The sequence below is a fragment of the Malaya genurostris genome, chromosome 1 (assembly GCF_030247185.1).
Source record: "Malaya genurostris strain Urasoe2022 chromosome 1, Malgen_1.1, whole genome shotgun sequence".
Taxonomy (NCBI): domain Eukaryota; kingdom Metazoa; phylum Arthropoda; class Insecta; order Diptera; family Culicidae; genus Malaya; species Malaya genurostris.
This window is the reverse complement of record NC_080570.1, coordinates 64,576,791-64,598,803: the sequence shown is the minus strand read 5'-3', so window position 1 is coordinate 64,598,803 and position 22,013 is coordinate 64,576,791. Positions and strand designations below refer to the sequence as shown.

At 39.1% G+C, this 22,013-nt stretch overlaps 2 protein-coding genes across 10 annotated transcripts in view; one reads left to right on the top strand and one right to left on the bottom strand.

Moving 5' to 3' along the window:
- The window catches only part of LOC131440296 (chloride channel protein 2), a 133,990-nt gene that overhangs the window by 52,480 nt on the left and 59,497 nt on the right, over positions 1-22,013 (bottom strand). For 3 of the 9 annotated variants that reach the window (XR_009231369.1, XM_058611433.1, XM_058611437.1), the window contains exons 2-3: positions 21,337-21,726; positions 21,047-21,251 (exon numbers count right to left, since the gene is read on the bottom strand). The exons of 5 other annotated variants lie outside the window; for them this stretch is intronic. Coding sequence is in view for 2 of the 4 variants with exons in the window: in XM_058611433.1 (XP_058467416.1) it covers positions 21,047-21,251; positions 21,337-21,527 (396 nt within the window). In the remaining 2 variants the exon portion in view is untranslated. Of the gene's footprint in view, positions 1-21,046; positions 21,252-21,336; positions 21,727-22,013 lie in introns of those variants that run through there. One more of the 9 variants, XM_058611444.1, reaches the window with a different exon arrangement.
- Positions 3,118-4,102, top strand: LOC131440298 (non-specific lipid-transfer protein-like 1). The gene is made up of 2 exons (XM_058611447.1): positions 3,118-3,699; positions 3,782-4,102. The coding sequence occupies exons 1-2, from the start codon at positions 3,573-3,575 to the stop codon at positions 3,970-3,972; spliced, it is 318 nt and encodes a 105-aa protein (XP_058467430.1). The 5' UTR covers positions 3,118-3,572; the 3' UTR covers positions 3,973-4,102.

The following is a 22,013-nucleotide window of genomic DNA, read 5'->3' as shown; positions in this document are numbered from 1 at the left end:
AAATTACCGTAACTAATTATCAACAAATCAGCAGCAAATTATTCACAGGGTTTCGAAGCATATTTAGGAAAGAGGCTTCACTAACTCAAGAAAATTTAAAAACAAATTCAAAATTACCGTAGTTAATTAGCAACAAATTATCCACCTATTTGCGTTATCATCGGCGAAAGGTGCCTCGCTAAGTTCTTGCTCATCTTTTGCAATGCTTCTGGCTGGTCTTCAATCCAGATGCAGCAATTTTGCTTGTTGACGTGACCATTCAACCAGAAATTTGCTTCGTCGTTGAAAACAATATTTCGATAAAAAAATGAATCTTCCTCCAACTTTGCCAGGGCATGTTTATAGTTTATAGACAAAACGACCATCCATGATTAATTTATAGACCAAACTGAAAAGGTTTGACAATGACATAAAACACAACTCACGCGTGATCTATCAAAAACAGTGTTGCCAAAAACATACCAGCAAAAAAATCACCCTTCACAAAATATATACACTACACTCTTACCAGCCGCTAACTAAATTTGGGTCAAAACCTACCCAAAATCAACTAAAGTGTATCTCTACAATTGTAGGTAACGAGTGATGATCTCAAAATTTAGGTAAATGTACGTTTACCCAAAATGTTATGCCATGACAAAGCACACTACCCATTTTTTACAATCAAGTCCCAGTTTGAGTAGATGACAGTTGTCTAGCTGAATATCAGCAAATGGTAACACATATTTCGAAATTTCAGCAAACGTTTTCACTGATTTCGAAATAATTGTTAATCATCGATAAAGTTCAGCACAAGATTTAGCCAAGTCTCGGCAAAAAGATGCACTTTGCCGAAAAATCAGTAAATCAACTAAACAAACCTCGGAAAACATAATATTGATTACGGAGCAATCAACAAAATTGTGTGTTGTCTCGGCATTCTACTTTACTGAGCTCGAAAATTGGGTTTAAGCAGAGCCTGTCAGCTTGAAACGAAATCAATCTTCAGCTCAGCAACGCCATCGCACGGCATCACATTCAACGTATCATGTCAATTGTATGGTCGCGCAGTGCTGCTATTATTTCTCGTTCATAGAATTAGGGGAGAGAAATGTCAAATTCACATTTCTCTCCCCTAATTCTATGAACGAGATTCGATGCGGGCTCGCCTGAGGGCGCCATGTTCGCAAAAAAGGATGTTTCCAATGATTTGTTTGGGAAATCTGAGAGCTGGATAGCTTGTTAATATGATATCTTTGGTTTAAGTGTGTTGGGTGAATCAGAATGTCTCAGCACGATTTTGAAGCGCCTTTGTTGTTTTCAGATGGCGTTTCAACTGCTAATGATTAGAGTGTATTATTGTTTATATATTTCAATCTGTGTATCTGGGAGTCCCAAGAGCCGGTGTATTCAACTTTCATAAAAATGCGCAGCATATCTCCGGAAAGCGCAATTAAGATCGTGCAAAAATGATGCACTATTCCCAACGTTTTACTGAGTCAATTGGAGAAAAAGAAAAGGTTAGAGCATCGGAGCAGTTTGTAACGCGGTATGGTGAGGAATTTATTTTTCGAGACAAAGAAAAATCTGGACGTAAATCTGGTTCTGAGAACCAAAACTTGGATCAGAAAATCGTGCAAGCATTTATCCGTAAAAAGGGCGCTTTTGAACGAGATGTGGCCAAAAAGCTCATGTTGAACCGTCGATCTTTCAAGAAGCAGAAATGCTAATAAGAAGTGAAAAAACAAGCATCTGTCAAACCGAGGGCTCATAAGTTATACGATAAACTAGAGTGCCTATAACCAAAGTGACGACATCTCATCCGTAATATTGGTAACAATTTAAAACATTTAATCCTAAATGTTGATAGTTTTGTTAGCTTTACATTGTATTTGACAGATCGTTTGCTCGTTTGGAACAAAGCTGTCATTCCAAACGAACAGCTGTCGTCACTCTGGTTATAGGCACTCTCAATAAACAATTGTGTATAAATTTCTCGGTTAACTTTTCAAAAGGACGTATAAACAAGAGACAGTTTCTCTTTGTTTACTTTCTCTTCTATTAATTATCAAGCGGTTTCCACGTTTATCACTCAACTCTTTGCATGAAATGATATAGAATGTATATATATAGAATAGTGATATCAAAGGAAATCTTTTTAATCACATCACAATAATCGAAAGAGAGAGTGATTAAAGAGAAACTGTCACTTGCTTATACGCCCTAATGAAAAATCAATGTATAATCATAGATGTTGAATCTTACGTGAAATTTGATTCTAAGACGCTTTTGGGTAACCAGTTCTACACCTTCCATGCTGGACAAAGTATTGAAGTACATTTTACACTGAAATTCGTTAAAAAGTCATTGATATAGCAGGCAATTTGTGAAATGCTTTCGAATCCATTTATGACAAAAGATACGATGGTTAAAAACCAACGGAGTTGGACTCGTATTCAAGAAGATGAATCCTCCGAACTGTCCCCAGGCCCGACAAATTGAAACATGTTGGGCGTTGACAAAGGCATATTTGCGGAAACATGTCAAGGTAGTAGATTACACTACAACTTTTGAAAGACATTGGAAAAAGTATGCAAAATTGTTAGAAAAAGTCTATGCTGAAACGCGAGTGAGCAACGTATGATCAAAAGACGGTACAATCAAATGAATCTCGGAAATGTCACGTCGAACTCTAGCAGAGTATAATAAAAACCAGAACAGTGAAATAAAAATTTGATGTGTAAAAAAAACTAATGTCGTTTTCGTTTTTAAATTACACTACACTGGTGTAGCGAAAGCTCCACTGAAACCGTTCGTTTTTACCAATTGCACTACACCAGTGCTACACTTTTTTCAGCACCGATACCACTGGTGTAACGCCATAAGCTTATAAACCTTATAAACATGTTGGGAAGCTAATTTGTCACTGTATTCAGTAGAATAAATTCACTGGTGATGAAATATAATTCTAGTGATGTTGGGAAGGATGTCAAGATGAAAGATAATATTAGCTTTCGAAGTAAACGGGATTTAATATACGTTTTGTAGTTTGAATGATTCAATTCTGTGCAGAAATTTACTGTCACACCGAGGTAGAAAGTGTTACCTTCTAATGTGCAACAAGTTTTTTCTTGCTAATTTCAGAACGATAATTCGGAATCAGAACATATAGACAGCTTAGAATCATCAAAGGTTATTCGAATAACTTAGGTCTAAAACTAACAGATGCGTCATGAGCGTCCCTTAACGTATGTTCATCAATGACACGAACGTCACCATAACACCTGCTTTCGGAATTCTTAATCGGTTAATCTGGATAAACCGTACGCACTGGACGTAACACTGATATCAGACATGTCATTGAATCAGTTCCGTTGAAATTTTTTGGATCCGTCTTTGGATTAAGAATCTTAGTACTTGGTTTAAAGTATCTATGTTGTCAGTGGTACACGAATTGTGACACAACACGTCAATGAGTTTGGCATCGACATCGGCCCTATAAATACTTCCACTCAGAGTGACTCCATTCATCAGTTAACGAACGTATCTCATCTACTCAAGTTCAACAGTAAACTAACCCATCAACTGCAATAATGAAGTGCGACGCTGTCATTGAAAAAATCAAGGCTCGTGTAGCCGGAATCGATGCTGCCGGACCCCGTAAGGTTCTTGGAGTGTTCCAGTTGACTATCGAAGCTGCGGATGGGAACCACGATCTTGGTAAGATGTTTGCTCACCCTTCAGGCTGTTCACAAGTTTAACCATAACCATATAAAAACTTATGATCGTTCGTACGTTTCAGTGGTAGACCTGAAGGATTTGAAGGTATCGGACGGCAAGGTAGCCAATGCTGATGTCGTAATCTCCCTGAAGGATGAAGATTTTATTGCCGTCGGCACCAAGGCCATTACGGTTCACGATGCTGTTGAGCAGGGCAAATTGAAGATCACTGGAGATGAGGCTCTCTTCCAAGCTCTGGTGGATGCCATCTGAACAACTGACACCGCAGAAAATTGCCGTGATGTATAATGTACCGTAATGTTTTTATGTATTTAATAATGTAATAATAATGTATTATATAAAAAGTCAACAGGAAAAATGTGCAATAATAAATTTGATTAATGACAATAAACAAATATGTTGTATAATAAATATGTCATACCAAATATAGTTCACCGTTCTATGGTAGAATGGTTGAAGGATTATATAAAGAAACTTATGAATATAAGCCGAATGATGTTTTAACACCAAGTTTATTAAAGCTAAACTTGAAACCTGATACAACGATGATGAATACATAAAGTATTCGAAATACGTAAAGGGTGATTTTTTAAGAGCTTGAGAAGTTTTTTAAACAATAAAACGCATAAAATTTGCAAAATCTCATCGGTTCTTTATTTTAAACGTTAGATTGGTACATGACATTTACTTTTTGAAGATAATTTCATTTAAATGTTGACCGCGGCTGCGTCTTAGGTGGTCCATTCGGAAAGTCCAATTTTGGGCAACTTTTTCGAGCATTTCGGCCGGAATAGCCCGAATTTCTTCGGAAATGTTGTCTTCCAAAGCTGGAATAGTTACTGGCTTATTTCTGTAGACTTTAGACTTGACGTAGCCCCACAAAAAATAGTCTAAAGGCGTCAAATCGCATGATCTTGGTGGCCAACTTACCGGTCCATTTCTTGAGATGAATTGTTCTCCGAAGTTTTCCCTCAAAATGGCCATAGAATCGCGAGCTGTGTGGCATGTAGCGCCATCTTGTTGAAACCACATGTCAACCAAGTTCAGTTCTTCCATTTTTGGCAACAAAAAGTTTGTTAGCATCGAACGATAGCGATCGCCATTCACTGTAACGTTGCGTCCAACAGCATCTTTGAAAAAATACGGTCCAATGATTCCACCAGCGTACAAACCACACCAAACAGTGCATTTTTCGGGATGCATGGGCAGTTCTTGAACGGCTTCTGGTTGCTCTTCACTCCAAATGCGGCAATTTTGCTTATTTACGTAGCCATTCAACCAGAAATGAGCCTCATCGCTGAACAAAATTTGTCGATAAAAAAGCGGATTTTCCGAATGGACCACCTAAGACGCAGCCGCGGTCAACATTTAAATGAAATTATCTTCAAAAAGTAAATGTCATGTACCAATCTAACGTTTAAAATAAAGAACCGATGAGATTTTGCAAATTTTATGCGTTTTATTGTTTAAAAAAGTTCTCAAGCTCTTAAAAAATCACCCTTTATATGTGAATTAACGTTTATTATACATTTTCAAAGTGTTGTTGTGCATAGTGATGTGAATATAGTAGAAATGGTGTTAAAATATTATTCGAGTGAAATTATTCTACTAAACGCTCAAGTGAAAAAGTTTTGTTTATTAGAATATTCATTTGAACATAATTTTCAATTCAATATACAATGTTCATCGAATGAGGTCTGGTTGACGATCAACAGGCAAAAGATACTTTAGAGTTATTCTAGAAATCATTAATTAATCAAATCTTTATCCGCTGAGCGAAATAAGAAGCCTAAAATATTATTCCTTTCCAATCTCAGTTGAAGCAACAAAAATGTTGTTGGATCAACAGAAAATTGTTGAAAGCCGGTTGCCCGTGAGATAACAAAACACCTGAAAATAAGACTGGTTCAAACGAATTGTGAATTACCTAATGTACGTGATATATTAGTAAAATAGGTGTATGAGAAGCCAACTAATGGCAGAGTCCTAGCGATATGTAATTCAAAATCAGAAGAAACTCTTAAGTTTCTAGGCCCATCGAGCGATAAACTGCGATAATGGGTGGATTTGGTTTGTAAAACCAACCGGAAGTGATATTATGCGAACTTCAACCGGCCGCACTAAGTATGATGTGCATGTTAAGCACTATTTTATTAGAGTAAAAAAAAAGTTACAGATATTATTACAACAAAAGTTCTCGTTCAGATGAAAATTTAATTGTTTTCGCTACTACTGGGGCAAACTAATGTTTATTAATAGGGTATCTATTATTGTAAATTGAGTTTTCTAAACTTTATGTGTCTTATATACAGTATAACTTAAAATTTCAATATCTAAATGAGACGTAAGCTTTCAGTTTTCTTGAAATCATCTGCAAATTATTGATAACAAATAAACAAATTCGAGTATTTTAATATGTGTGAAACCCGTGTAGTGCAATAGACTCTCTAGAGAATATCTTAGATCAAATGTTATTTATTACTCGACTCTATCCATTAAGAATCTGGGTCATTCTACCGAAAGTCATTCGACCGAATTTTACATTAATCTTTGAATTTTATTCGGTGTATCTTTTTATGAAATTTTTACTATTGGACCTGGTTGCAACTCGTTCGGATTTAAAGAAGCATTTTAAATTAGCATGAAAACGATGATTTATTAATTTTAGTTGGTTTGTCTTCTCTATTGTACCAGTCGCTGGCTGGTTATCGTCAGCTAGCAACAAGCAACTGGCACAAAAGAGAAGGCAGCAAGTGATTATAAATATACTCTCCTACCTAGTGCTTGAACGGTAGAATAGGTATAGAGCGAGAAGTCTAGTGTTTGTTGTCTGATGAACAGAAATGTTTGGATATATGAAACCGGTCGTGAGGCGGCTAAGATTTAGACCATGCTCGATGTATGCTTTACCAAAGCCGGTCGTGTGACAGAGCCGTGTCTATCACATGATTAGGGTGGCGAAATGGCAGCGCGTATGCACGGATTGCATACGAACGCAGGTTCGAGTCCCGTCTCTGGGCGTATCTTTTTCCAAAAAGTTATCTTTTCTGTGAGTTTATCATTCATTTGGCTTCTCCAATATTTGTTTCCATTCAGTCATTGCAAAAACTGATGAAAACGATGTTCTAGTATGAAATCAATTGTTGGGAATTTACAAAGGGGATTTGAACATGGACACACGAACTAAAATTCTAACGAAAGTCGGGAAAATGTTCTCGAAATGATCATGCTTTATGATCAACATTAAATTTCTTCGGGTGGAATGAATTACATAATGAATAAACTGTCATTTTGATTATATTTTTCTTGAATATGTGTGTGTCAAGTCGGTTTTCAATACAATCAATAAGAATATCTTACATTTCAAGTACGATCATGCTCATTTATTTTTATCGTGAATGTATGGATAAATACCTTTTTTTATCCAACTAGTGGTGTAATGATGCCTTTCTCATGTATAATATTGTGGTATTCTATTCAAAAATTTTCTCTTCGATTTTTGAAAGAAACCAAGAAATTATTTGTGCATTAACTAGTAATACATACAGAATAAAACAGTGCTTTGATTGCGTAGGTCATCCTTAAGAAAAAGAAGTGGGTTCACTATTATATGCACTTCCGGCACCGGAACCCGAGAACCGGCATATTCAAAGTCGGTTCGTACGGCCACCAACTAACATGACAAACAAACTCTACTATTTACGATTTAAATGTTTGTTGCATCCGAAAATATGCAGTAATTTTTGGTAGGACCATAAGACCTTTCAATTGACCCTAAGATTGGGAATAACGGTTTAGAGTCCAGTTTATAACATTTTTTACGGTGATTGTTCCGCCAGTTTAAGTGACGGTGTACAATATTGAACACAGTTTACCCTATAACTCCGGAACCGGAAGTCGGATCCGGATGAAATTCAGGAATTCCGTATGAGACCTTTCATTTGAATCTAAGTTTGTCAAAATCGGTTCAGCCATCTCCGAGAAAACCTAGTGAGATTATTTGACACATACGCACACACACACACACACACACACACACACACACACACACTCACACAGAGAGAGAGAGAGAGATTGCTCAGCTTGATGAACTGAGTCGAATGGTATATGACACTTGGCCAATTTTCACTAGTCGGTTTTTCAAGTGATTGCATAACCTTTCTATATGAGAAAGGCGAAAAAGAATAATAACTAATCGCCCTAAAATAAATGAGGTTTTTTACGAGTCTTCATGATTTATGGAAATGTTTTTTGTGATTCATCGTCATTTTTGTGGAAATCTGTTTCGTTGCGTCAAAACATTACACACTTTCTGAAAATGAATCATTAAAGTCCATCATATTTCCTCGTTCTTGTTTTTTTTGTACAGATGGACTAAACAGTTTATTTTGAAGTACCGTTTAGAGCTTGATAGTTCTATTGAAAGAACTAATGCTCCTGAACCGTTAATTCATTCTTCAGAAATTTTGAATGTTTTTGCAAAAACCGTGCAAGAACAAATAATTATATTTTGTTGGTAACGAACTCTTCAATAGATGGAGTGTCCTTTTTGCCTGTAAAAAATAGATGGAGTGTCCTTTTTGCCTGTAAAAAAAATTCTACAACATTTTTAAAAACTACAACCGTTTAGAAATATACAGTTATTCATACAGTTTCGTATGAAACTCAATCACTTTTATTTCTTTTGAAAAGGTCAGAGAACTATCGTTCTTCAACAAAGAACTGATGCTCACTCATTCTTCCAAAAGAACAAGTTCTTTTGAACCGTTCGCGAGCGATGGCCCATCTCTAGTTTTTTATGTCAATAATTGCTACGATATAGAACATCAAAATGGCGCCCATGCATTTTTCTTTAATGCAAATAATATTTAACCTAAGAAGTTATAAATTAAATAACCCCCAATTAATGGTTCATAAATATATTTCAGAACCGTCAAATTTGTTCTGAGTAACACGCACATACAAAACAAGATTTAAACTGACAATAATGTTTTAAAGAGAATGTTTGAAAGCAATATTCAGGGTAAGTATGCATGGTTTTATTGGAACTTTAAAAACTATTATTTTGATTCTCAAAAGAGGTACTAATTATAGATGTCATAAAACTGGTAGGGATTGCAGAATCAATTACAATCTCTTATAAATTATAATCAAAACCATAAGGCGTTCGAATTGTGACTTGTAAAACGGAAGGGGGTGTAGATATTTGTTTCTCGCAGGGCTGATTGTAGTGAATAACACTATGGTCTTGAGCTTTGCCCAAAAGTCATTAGAAGGCCAAACTTTGTTTAAACGCATGCGTAACAAATGTACATCATTCAGGATACCGGAGAAGAAGTTTTAACATACAGGGTGCTCCATCTTTTATGTCGGCATGTAAACATTGAATAACTTTCACATTTACCATCCGAGCGATTGCATTAGATATGTTTAAGAAATGTCAATTCAATACAATTTTTGCCATGGATCGCTTCACACCAAAACAACGAGCTGAAATAGTGACACTATAAATCGAGAACAGTCGTTTCATTGTATTAACTCAACGTGCATATCGGAAAAATATCGCGGCAAAAAGGCACCACCTGACAATACTATTGATTTAATCCCCCTGGACTTCTTTTTGTGCTTCGTGCTGAAATCACCTAATAACACCCGAGCTGCTCGAATGCAACATGATGCAAACGCAGAAAAAAGAAGTCATTTTGTAATTGCTAATAAAGGTGGCCACTTAATTGATATTGTTTTCCAAAACTAGTCCAACAAAATTGTAAGGAGTTATCACTCAAGGATGGCTTTTATCGTATCAAAGAACGCTCACCAGCAACTCTTCACACGATTGAATCAGTGCCATCAAAGAGAGACGGATATCATCGCAACAACAAAAACCCGGCATGGCTCATTTAACATTAAATAGACACCAGTGCGAGAGTGAATTTTTCTCGATGACCATTTCTGAGAATCAAAGGTTAGCACGCTGCTGTGGGGATCCTCTCTGAAGCAACAAACGGTCGCTTATTTTCGTTTCGCAATCCGATTCTATACAGGCAGTTGATAATTGCGATAGAATCATTTTACTATTGCCGCTTATTCTAACTAAGTGCATATAACCTTTGTATAAATTGTGTTTATGAACATGTATGTGAATGCTCTACACAAGGTTTTTGAAATATTGCAACCTAGTATGAGAATCATCAAGTTGAATCATCGATTCGATTTTCTGCGATAATTGTCAACTTGCGATTCTCTCTTGGGAAATTCCACACAGCAACGATCATTATCAGACTGTAATTTTTTTAAGGGTCGTGAAATACTCAGAGTATGAAGTGGAGCGAAGAAATGTAGAGAAATTTTCTCGCGGTTCATGCATTGAGAGACTCGAGTTCTTGTAGCATCTTCTACCGGATTTAAAATGTTGTATACAATATAGATAGCAGCTTCTGTCAAATTTTCGGCAATCACCAACACTGGCATCACTTATAGAAATCGGTTGTTTTTTTTTGTCAAAGTTACTCAATGTTTGCATAGCGACATAAAATATGGAGCATTTTGTACTTTTTACGATAGATTGAATCTCTCTGTACGGCTACAAGATCTTTCGAAAAAAAAACCTTCGGAGCCGGCTGAAGGAAGATTACTTACACGTACTGATATGCTACCTTCAATGTAAACTGGTATGTTATGCTTTATCTTTTAATGCTCCACAAATTGAACGCAGTTTTAGTCTTTAGCGAATTCAATTGCATTGCACTCATTTAAGACATTTTTTCATTTATTTTGCCACACTTTCTTTTGTATACTTTTTATTGGATTAAAATTATTGAAATTTTACGAAAAACTAGTTTAGACATGTGCTAAATTTCGTTACAATCTGTCAAGTGCTTATAGAGATGGCTTCAAAGCAAGAAGTGCTTCAACAATAATAAAACTGTGCGCATTTGTGGAAAATCCAGAACTGTCTCATAGGCGTGAAATCGCAAAATTAGTTGGGAATCGACAAATCGATCGAATCCCGTATGATAAAATCGTTCAAGTAGACCCAGACGACCCGATAGCGAGCTGACAATGGAACAAAAACGAAAAAATACAACCATGCGAATGCAAGGAACACGAGGAATCACTTGAAGCGCAAGCCTTTCGATCCGGGACAAGGCCAAAAAGGTCAACTCATCCATCTGGTTCATGTAGTTTCATCTTTCTTATATTGCATTTATTCTCGCATTACAACTTTGGATTTATACTTTACCGAGCTCGAGAATTGGGTTTAATTGGGTCTGTGTGTGTATAACACATGGACTTAAAAGTCCCGGGCCTAACAAAGAGAACACGATTTTTTTGGTTTAAAATTAACATCAACGCAATCTCCATCAAGAGCAACGCAATCATTCCAGTGCCGCGCTGACATTTCAATACCACTTATGCTGAACGATTTATCTTTTGACTCAAAATAGGCCTCAGTTTCAGCGATAACCTGTTCATTCGTGTGAAATTCTTTACCGGCGAGAATATTTTCAGGTCTGCGAACAACCAGTAGTCGCTGGGAGCTTAATCTGGCAAATACAGTGGATGTGGGAGAAACTCGAAGTTCAATTCGTGTAATTTTGCCATTGTTTGGATTGACTTGTAACACGGTGTGTTTGCCATATGTTAACGTTTTTTTGCTATTTCAGCTTTCAAACACTCCAAAAACGCTTTATAATATTCACAGTTAATGGTATTTCCTTTCTCAAGCTAGTCGATAAACATAACACTACGTACATCTCAAAATACTGAGGCCATAACCCTTTCCGCCGATTGTTGTGCTTTCGGGCGTTTTGGACGAGGTTCATCAGTTGCTGTCCACTCAGATGACGATAGTTTTGATTCCGGAGTGAAGTGAAAAATCCATGCTTCATCCATTGTCACATATCGACGCAAAAATTCCGGTTTGTTTCGTTTCAACATGGCCAAACACTGCTCAGAATCATCAACACCTTCTCGTTTTTTGGTCAACAGTGAGCAAACGCGGTACCCACTTTGAACAGAGCGTTGTCATAGTCAAATGTTCATGCATGTTCTTTTAATATTTTTACGATGTCAGCTAACTCACGCAATTTCACTTTCCGATCATTCAAAACGATTTTGCCGATTTTTTTTAATGTTTTCTGGTGTTCGCGCCTCATTTAGACGTCCACATCATCGGTGTCTCTACGATCAACGTTTCTGATGGAGCGGAGTTTCCATAACACTTTTCTATCCATTGCTTCGCTTGAACGGTATCAAGAAGCAGTGTAAAATTAAAACTCAGAATTGTTTTTGATACATTGTTCTGAAAATATTAAAAGCAGCGTCACTCTTAGCCTAATAGCTCACAAACTAATGCATAGAATATCGTGGAACTTCAACAGTTGTCTTTTAAAGGTTAGTATCAACTGAAAATGTGACTGCAATAAAACCAGCGCCATCTATGTGTTAGGCCCGGGACTTTTCAGCTCATGTGTTATATGTGGACCTTTTAAAAAAATGTCCGCTCAATTTTCTCGGAGATGTCTGAACCGATTTCTGCATTTCCGATTTCAGGTTCCGGGGATATAACGGTAGAAGTGACGTAAATAACAAAACTCATTGCTCAATTTTCTCGTATATGGATGAAACCATTTCAATCATTTTAGGCTTGTTTGAGACTTATATTAAGTTGTAGATCTAGTTCAAAGATCGCATTTTTTTTTTTTTTTATTCAAGAATATAATGTTTAAGGCACACTGCTTAAGCTCTAAGATGCCAAGGGCTTTTACTAATTTTAATTTACGACTAACTTAAAACTAGGGTTGTATCATTGAGTAATGTCATATTTGGGTCGCAATGGTTGACTTTGGCAGATCCAGCCTTCAGCTGGTGATCGGCAGTGGCCGGTGAATTGAATATTTCATGAGAGTCTTCCATATGGCGTTGGTGAATGTTCATGTTGGCCGCATTCTTCGGTCCGTGTGGGTCCGCGGGAAACACCCCCAGGTTACGAATACCCGGCGGGTGGCCCGCATGCTGTTGGTAAGTTTCCGTGGGCGATGATGGTGTTGTTACAGAAGAAAATGAGAAAAAAAAATAGCGAAGTAAATATTGCGGAAAACGGAGTAAAAAGGGGATATGGGAATGAATTGACTAAAACGACAGAGATCTAATTAGTTGACATCGAGATGGTGAAGAGACGGGGAGGGGGGAAGCGAAAAGGTTAGTGACAGCACAAAGATCTTGTTAGTTCCGATGAAGATGGTGGACAGATGAGGAATCGGGATAATCGGCGGAAGTTAGTGTCGAACCTGCAGGTGAAGATTATTCTTAGCCACAGTTGAAACAACGTCGATAAATAGGAGGAACTTTCTAAGCCAGATGTAACAGATTACACTTGTATATTAATGTGTTTGAGAAACTCGTATATCAGAAGCATATATGAGCTATCCCGACTCGCCAACACATCCCGAACCGGAACTTCAGGCGGTCTACCTCGGGCCCTGAGGGATTCCAGTAGCTTCGACCTGGCGTCGCGATACTCTACGCACGACCACACGACATGCTCGATGTCCTGATAACCGTCGCCACAGGTGCAGAGCCCGTTCTCCACGATCCCGATACGCCGGAGATGTGCGTTGAATGTATAGTGATTTGACATGAGCCGTGACATAACGCGAATGAAATCACGACTCACGTTCATCCCCTTGAACCACGGTTTCGTTGATACCTTAGGAATAATGGAGTGTAGCCATCGTCCCAGTTCGTCATTCGTCCATGAAGTTTGCCAACTTTCGAGAGTTTTCTGACGAGAAATACTGAAAAATTCATTGAAGCAGATTGGTCTTTCATAAATATCACCTTCTAATGCGCCCACCTTAGCCAATGAGTCTGCCTTTTCATTTCCCGGAATGGAACAATGCGAAGGGACCCAGACTAACGATATTAAATAAGACCGTTCAGATAAAGTTCTCAAGTGTTCCCGTATTTTCCCCAGAAAATAAGGGGGGTACTTTCCTGGCTTCATTGCCCGGAGAGCTTCTATTGAGCTTAGACTGTCCGTGACAATGAAGTAATGGTCTTTGGGCGAGGTTTCAATGATCTCGAGGGTGTACTGAATAGCAGCTAATTCTGCGACGTAAACTGAAGCCGGATCACTGAGTTTGTACGAAGCGGTGATGTTTTGATTGAAGATACCGAAGCCTGTGGACTCGTTGATGTTTGATCCGTCAGTGTAAAACACCTTTTCACAGTTGACTGTTCTAAATTTATTATAAAAAATATTTGGGGCCACTTGAGGGCGCACGTGATCCGGAATTCCACGAATCTCTTCTCTCATGGAAGTATCGAAAAACACAGTAGAATCAGAAGTATCCAAGGAATGAGCACGGTTGGAAACAAACGAAGAAGGATTAATATTCTGAGCCATGTAATCAAAATACAAGGACATAAAACGGGTTTGAGAATTGAGCTCAACTAACCTTTCGAAATTTTCAATCACCAGAGGATTCAAAATGTCGCATCGAATGAGTAAACGATATGAGAGATCCCAGAACCGGTTTTTCAATGGGAGAACGCCCGCCAGCACTTCGAGGCTCATCGTATGAGTCGATTGCATGCAACCCAAGGTAATACGCAAACAACGATACTGAATTCTTTCCAGCTTGATGAAATGAGTGTTCGCCGCGGATCGGAAGCAAAAGCATCCGTATTCCATCACGGACAATATCGTTGTTTGGTACAGCCTGATCAGGTCTCCTGGATGGGCACCCCACCACGATCCGGTTATTGTACGAAGAAAGTTGATTCTTTGTTGGCATTTTCGTTTCATATACCTAATGTGACATCCCCATGTGCCTTTGGAGTCGAACCAGACCCCGAGATATTTAAATGTGAAGACCTGAGCTATGTTTTCACCCCCTAGTTGAAGCTGTAGTTGTGCTGGTTCTCGCTTCCTTGAAAATACAACCAGCTCAGTTTTCTCCGTAGAGAACTCGATACCCATTTGAAGAGCCCATGTGGATAAGTTGGCAAGAGTATCTTGTAACGGCCCTTGCAGATCGCCAGCTTTGGGTCCTATAATAGACACAACGCTGTCATCGGCAAGTTGTCTTAGCGTGCAAGATGTGTTGATACATTTATCGATGTCGTTTACGTAAAAATTGTATAAAAGGGGGCTTAAGCATGAGCCCTGAGGAAGACCCATGTAACTGAATCGTATTGTCGACAAATCACCATGCGCGAAATACATATGTTTCTCAGACAATAGATTATGTAAAAAGTTGTTCAAAACTGGCGAAAGACCATGCTGATGCAGCTTCTCAGATAGGATGTTTATGGAAACTGAGTCAAAAGCCCCCTTGATGTCTAGGAAAACTGACGCCATTTGTTCCTTACGAGCAAATGCCATTTGAATTTCGGTTGAGAGCAACGCCAAACAATCGTTCGTTCCTTTGCCTCTGCGGAAACCAAATTGTGTATCTGAAAGTAAGCCATTAGTTTCGACCCAATTGTCTAGACGGAAGAGAATCATTTTTTCGAACAATTTCCGGATACAGGAAAGCATAGCAATCGGCCGATACGAATTGTGATCGGTGGCTGATTTTCCTGGTTTTTGAATGGCGATCACTTTCACTTGTCTCCAGTCATGTGGAACAATGTTGCCCTCAAGGAACTTATTGAATAAACTCAACAAGCGCCTTTTGGCGGGGTCAGGCAGATTTTTCAACAAGTTGAATTTTATTCTGTCTAATCCCGGGGCTTTATTGTTACATGACAAGAGTGCAAGTGAGAGCTCTACCATCGAAAACGGTGTTTCGTTTGTGTTTGGTGTCGCGGCGCGGGTGATCTTCTGTTCCGGTACAGAGTCTGGGCATACTTTTTTAGCGAAATCGAATATCCAGCGGTTGGAATATTCCTCGCTTTCATTCGTGGTGTTATGATTGCGCATTCGTCGGGCTGTGTTCCAAAGAGTGCTCATAGATGTTTCTTTCGTTAAGCCGTCTATAAACCGACGCCAGTAACCGCGTTTCTTGGCTCTCATCAAGTTCTTAGTTTTAACGTCTAACGCCGCGTAATTCCGGTAATTATCAGGTGTTCCATTTTTTCTGAATATTTTATACGCGGAGGCTCTCTCCGCGTTTAAATTTGTGCACTCTTTGTCCCACCACGGGTTGGGAGGACGGATGTTAGTTTTCGCGCCGGGTACACGTTTCGTCTGAGCTTGAGTCGCGGTGTCGAGAATCAAGCCAGCCAAAAACGTGTACTCTTCCTCCGGAGGAAGTTGTTGAGTTCTTTCAAATTTCTCAGATATCGAGGTCGCATAGCTATTCCAATCAATATTTCGTGTGAGGTCGTACGAAACATTGATTGTCTTCGATGGTTTTGAGCCGCTGGTGATTGATATTACGATCGGTAGGTGATCGCTACCGTGGGGATCAGGAATTACCTCCCACGTGCAATCCAACCGTAGCGATGTCGAGCAAAGGGATAAATCCAGCGCACTTGGTCTTGCTGGTGGTGCAGGAATCCGTGTCATTTCTCCCGTATTCAATATTGTCATATTGAAGTTATCGCAGATATCATGGATCATAGCTGATCTGTTATCATCGTGAAGACAGCCCCATCCCGTACCGTGTGAGTTAAAGTCTCCCAAAACCAACGACGGTGCGGGAAGGAGCTCAATGATATCACTGAGTCGCCGATGCCCAACCGAGGCTCTTGGGGGAATGTAGATGGAAGCAATACAAAGGTCCTTACCTTTGATTGTAACATGACATGCGACAACTTCAATACCTGGTATCGAGGGGAGGTTAATTCGATAAAAAGAATAGCACTTTTTGATCCCTATAAGTACTCCTCCGTAGGGATCATCTCGATCCAGGCGAATAATGTTAAAATCGTGGGAGTTTAAGGGTATTTCAGAAGTTAACCAAGTTTCGCACAATGCAAATGCGTCACATTTCAGATTATTTACTAGAAATTTAAATGAATCTATTTTTGGGATAATACTTCTACAATTCCACTGTAAAACAGTGATTAGATCCGTGACCTCGGTGGATGATTTAGCCATCGAAAGATACAATCGCTGAAAGAAGGGGCCAATTTGCAGTCAACTGCTTCAAATATGTTTTTACTGTAGGCATGAAAGCAATTAAAATGCTTCTAAGAGGGTCTGAAATATTGAGAGTTGTAAAAATCCAGTCCACAACATCAGAAAACTTGATAAGTCCAGCACCTAGTTGGTTCTCTGGTGGATTTTTAGGGACGCTTGGGGATTTTGTAGTCCCTGGAAGTGGTGGGAATTCCATCTCGGAATTGAGTTTTCCGAGACCAGGAGCTTTTTGCTTCGGTGATTTTTCCCGATTCCCGTTAGCTGTAACTTTTCGAAGCCCTTCGGAAGACACCTTCGAACCCTTACTAGGTAGCTTATGAGAAGATTTATTCATTCTTTTCCTACAGCTATGAGGGACCGCTGAAGATGGACCTTCCAAAGGGTCGTCAGAATCGCTCTCGTCAGTCGACAAGCAGGCATATGGATTCGTTGTCTGTTTAGGAGGGGTGGCACTTTTAAGCATCTCTGCGAAGGAACGCTTGGAGTGCTCCTTTAGGGAACGCTTCATTCGATCACCTCGCAGTTTGTAAGCGGGACAATCAGAGAGGTCATGTGGACCCTCCTTACAGTAGAGACACTTTTCAGCATCCTTACCGCAAGAGCCGTCCGCATGAGCTTCCCCACAGTTAGCACAACGTGGCTTATTGCTGCAATGGGTAGCTGTATGCCCCAGTTGTTTGCAATTGGTACAATTCATTATCCGGGGTACAAATAAACGAACAGGCAAACGAACCCGGTCCAAGAGGATGTAGTTGGGCAAAGCCGTGCCGGCGAAGGTCACACGATAAGAGACTGATTGGGGATAAGACTTTGTTCCATCCCCTGCGATCGATACTGAATGCAATCGCTTGCAATCCAGTATCTTGACATTCTTAAGTGATGGGTCTTTAAAACAACCCGCCCCGTACTTAAGAATATCCTCGCAAGTCAAACTCGCATCGGTGACCACACCGTCGATTTCTACTTCGCGAGCGGGCACGTAGACGCGGTACTCCTGCGTAAAGGGATCCTTTTGAACAAGCTCATTAGCCTGTTTAGAGCTGGTAAACAGGACCCTGAGCTTGTCTGGCCGTATTCTATCAATACTTTTTATAGTATTATATCGCGAAAACAGGTCTCGCGATATTTTTAAAATATTTAAATTTTTTTCTCTTGATTTGGTCCGGAAATAGACCGCGTAAGGCCCGGCCGGTAGTGCGAGCCCATCAGGATAGCTCTTTATGCGGGACATTTTACAGACAAGGGAAGTCTCCATTTGAACATCGGGAGCGGGGGGGCCAGGACTTAAATTAGACATGTCGCGGAACTACTTCCGCGCAGAAACAAGTAATTCGGGGGGAAATATAATGGTCAAAAACGAATAATCGAAGTAACGGTACTTAACTTAAGATCCAACGGGGGACACCAAGCTGGTCTTCGTCGGTCGGCGTATCGCCGCTTTGATGATGTGCAAAAAACCTCCGAGAGGAAAAAGCACACTTATTTATAATCCTCACACAATGGCCGCTTGTTTATAATCCGCACACTTGGCCTTGATCGTCGAAACAATAACCGGCTAACGGTACCGTTTCGATCCACCGCTCACAATAAGGCACTGTTCTATTATATAATGCGAAAAAAACCTCTCAGAGGAAAAAGCACTATTGTCTATCACACAATATCGTTTCGATCGTCCGACCACTTTATCACACACACACAACTGGTTTTCAATGCTTTCGCAGTAAATCCAAATCACGTCCGTTCGCTCGGAAGGTTGAAACGGCAATGAAAAGATCGCATTGTTGACAGCTCAAGTTTCAGAATAAAAAATTCCTCTTTAGATCATTTAGTTGTTTTGGTTATGAATGTAACTGGATTTGCGAAAATGCACATAATTAGTTTCATTTCCGTTCGTGTTTCGTCTTCGACTCATCAGTGTTGTGGCCTCTTGAGATATGGAATTTGTCGTGAATACGACTCAAAATTTACCCTCTACAAGAATTGGTAGAACTCAATCGTAAATATCTCTTGTCATATCAAACCCACAACAAAACATTTTCTCCATGATATCGGAAATATGATCAACAATTTTTGATAAAACTTTCAATTGTATGAAATAATTACAAATGACTCGAAATTATAGTTCTCTAATTTGTTTTATTTCAACGAGTATTTAAGAGTAAAACTAATGACGCTTGTTTGGTTCTCTTGTGCTCGGACGACGATTTTGATTAATTTGTGTATTGAAATAAGTGTGATGAGGATTCGTACTTTAGTATAGGTGCATCGTTACAATTCTGGAAGTATAGAAAAGAAACCTTACACAATTCACACAAAATATCGGTTTTAGATATTCAGAAGAGTGAAGTTTTATTCACATTTACGCCATCAAGTTATGTCGCAAACATTACCCACCCACTTTTTAATGTTTCATTTTCAAAATGGAACAGAAGAACAGTTAATTCTTTCACAATTTATGCTTTCTCCAGAAAGCCCCAAAAGTTACTTAAATCATTGTCGAAGACAACGAATCAATCGAAGCTATCGTTTTTTCGATGTATGCTTTTTTTTTAAACATCCCAGGAATTTTTGTCTGGCCCCTTTTCGAAAGTAAGGCTAGAGATAACATTATGAAGTGATGATGCAAATTTTCTTTTCACGGTCATGAAGAATGCACATGCAAAATTTGAGTCAAATAACAAAAAAAACAACAAAAATCTTCGAATTCCAAAGGAATTACTCTTTAACTAACCAACAAACTAGTCAAAATGATAACACAATACTTGAACAAGGCAACTTTAAATTAGGTCGAAGAAATTAAAACCTAAATTTGCAATAATTTGTTCTAATCCATATTAGCTTTGGCATTCTGCGTCAAACTTTATTACCAAACTTGCAAGTTAATAGAGACGTCACAAAAATTATATGAGTATTTCCACGAAAACAGTACAAATGAATAGGCGATTCTTATTCCGAAGATTGTTATAATGTCAAGATGTTACTGCTGTTGTTCAGTATCAGGTGTAATGTCCCAGTTTGACCGCACACAACCCACACAAAATGGAAATATTCTTTTTTTTGCCGCAATGAACCAAAATATCAAACCTTAATCAATTTCAGCAGTATCCAAGGTGCCCTGGCTGCCATTATCCGGGGGCCAACTTTTCTGCGTGATAACAAAAACAAGAAAGCTGATCGAAACATAACAACATATCAGTCAGTAATTGTGTTGAGCACAAATCAAATTTAGTACTGTTGACCATTTGAACTCATAATAAATTTATTCAATCGTTTTGATTGAATCCAATCGATGAAAATTGATTGACGGCATGCGTTTGTTCTATGGACTGCATTGGATTGAAAGTAGGCGGTATTAGGCAGTTAACAGAATTCCCGTTGTTTGAGCTTCCAACACCAAGAACATGATCGCGAATGACGGAAATTGTGACGGTCCCTATATGCCAGTTTACTGCAGTCAACTGAAACGAATGTGTTTATGATCTTATTTTCCACTTAACACCTTTAGGATTGAATTTGTGTTGTTAGCGTTATTCTGCATATGGGTTTTGTGTCGAATAGTAGTCATTCGTATTGGACAGGTAACGTAGAGAATTGGTTGATTGACAGTAAAAATACTGATACTAATAATTGAACTTGAAAATCAAAACAAATGAATGAATCCGAATCATAATTCTCTGTGACTACTAAAATAAACAAAAATAAACTGAGGTGGTCATTCACGTACTCTGACATTCAATTTGTACTCTTTGAGATTAGACTCGTCGTATCTACAAACCACCATGTGCGAAGATCAAGGCTTGGCAGTTCATTCGCATCGTAGTATGTCTTAGCATTCTGACGTCCTCCTATCGAAAAGAACTCCATGCGTATAGTACAGAATAATCACTGGGAAACGGTGTAATCGCACTTTTCGAGCAAACGATGAATGTGACTGACGATGGCAGAAAGTGTGCAAAGTGACGCAATTTTACGACTCAATATAAAGACTTGTGCCCTTCTCGCGAATAGAATAGCAATCTGGCATGCATTCAAAGCTAAAGAGCTGGTGCGGAATACACAACGCTGCTGAATTGTAGCAATTATTATTATTGAACGATATAGATAGCAGTGAAAAGATTCTAAGGCAAATACTAATTCATGCAGCGAGATAAATAGTTTCTTATTGACAGAACAATAGACAGAGTATAAGAAAATGTCGTGAAGGCTTCAAAATAACAAAGGTCCGCTTACGAGAGTCGTGATGTACCCGTCCTCATCCGTATCGTAGGCTTCATCCTCGTCACTAGTGATAGTGGAAATGCTGTCCCGATCTACCATATCCGACATGCTCGGCATTGGCATCGGGTAGAAGGCATTGGTTCGCCGTCGACGGGACTTTTTCTTCTGCTGAATGTTTTCCATGGAAGCTTTTAATAATCGACGTTCGCGAAACTCTCTGGGAAATTACAGACACTCTGAAGACACGACCATATTCCCACGAAAACAAAAAAAACATGCTGAAAGACGTTCAATGTAATTACCTCATGACCCGCTCGAAGCTGGCCCACTCTTCGTCGACCAGTTCCACGTTCTCTTCGCCAAACTCTTCGTCGTGAAAGATCCTTTCGGTGTAATCCGTACTGTTGATACGCAGCCGTTCCATGCCTTCACCGGGGAGAACGCGACCAGAGCGGTCGCGATCCTTTTGCCCATCACCTTTCTTTTTCCACATTTTGTCCCTTTTCCTAGTGCACTATCACCTATCGATCACTAACACTTCATCTGTCAGTATTCCACCGGAAAAGCACTTATTGTAAATCACTAGACAGTACTCAGCGGATGAGTTGAAGTCTCCCAAACGCGCGGCGCTATCATCGTCAGTGTCAGTCAGTTGGAAAGTGACTGGATTTGTCTCGGCCACAGCAGCTGTGCTGTACAGGAACTTATTTAATTTGAAGCAATTTACCTCAATCTAAGATTGGCAGAGCGACGGCAGAGCAGTATGTGTGAATTTCTTTGGTCATCGCAAGCAAGATGAATTGAACCTGATTCTCTATGCTGGCCCAAGATGTGGCTGATTTTACTAAGTACTCAACACATCACACGGTACATTGTGAACAGTTAGTTGGTTTGGACTTCGATAACCGGGGGAGTTCAGCAGTTTCCTTTAGAAAAGTGAACTTGAATATAATTGTTAGATTCCTAACTCTTTTTTTTA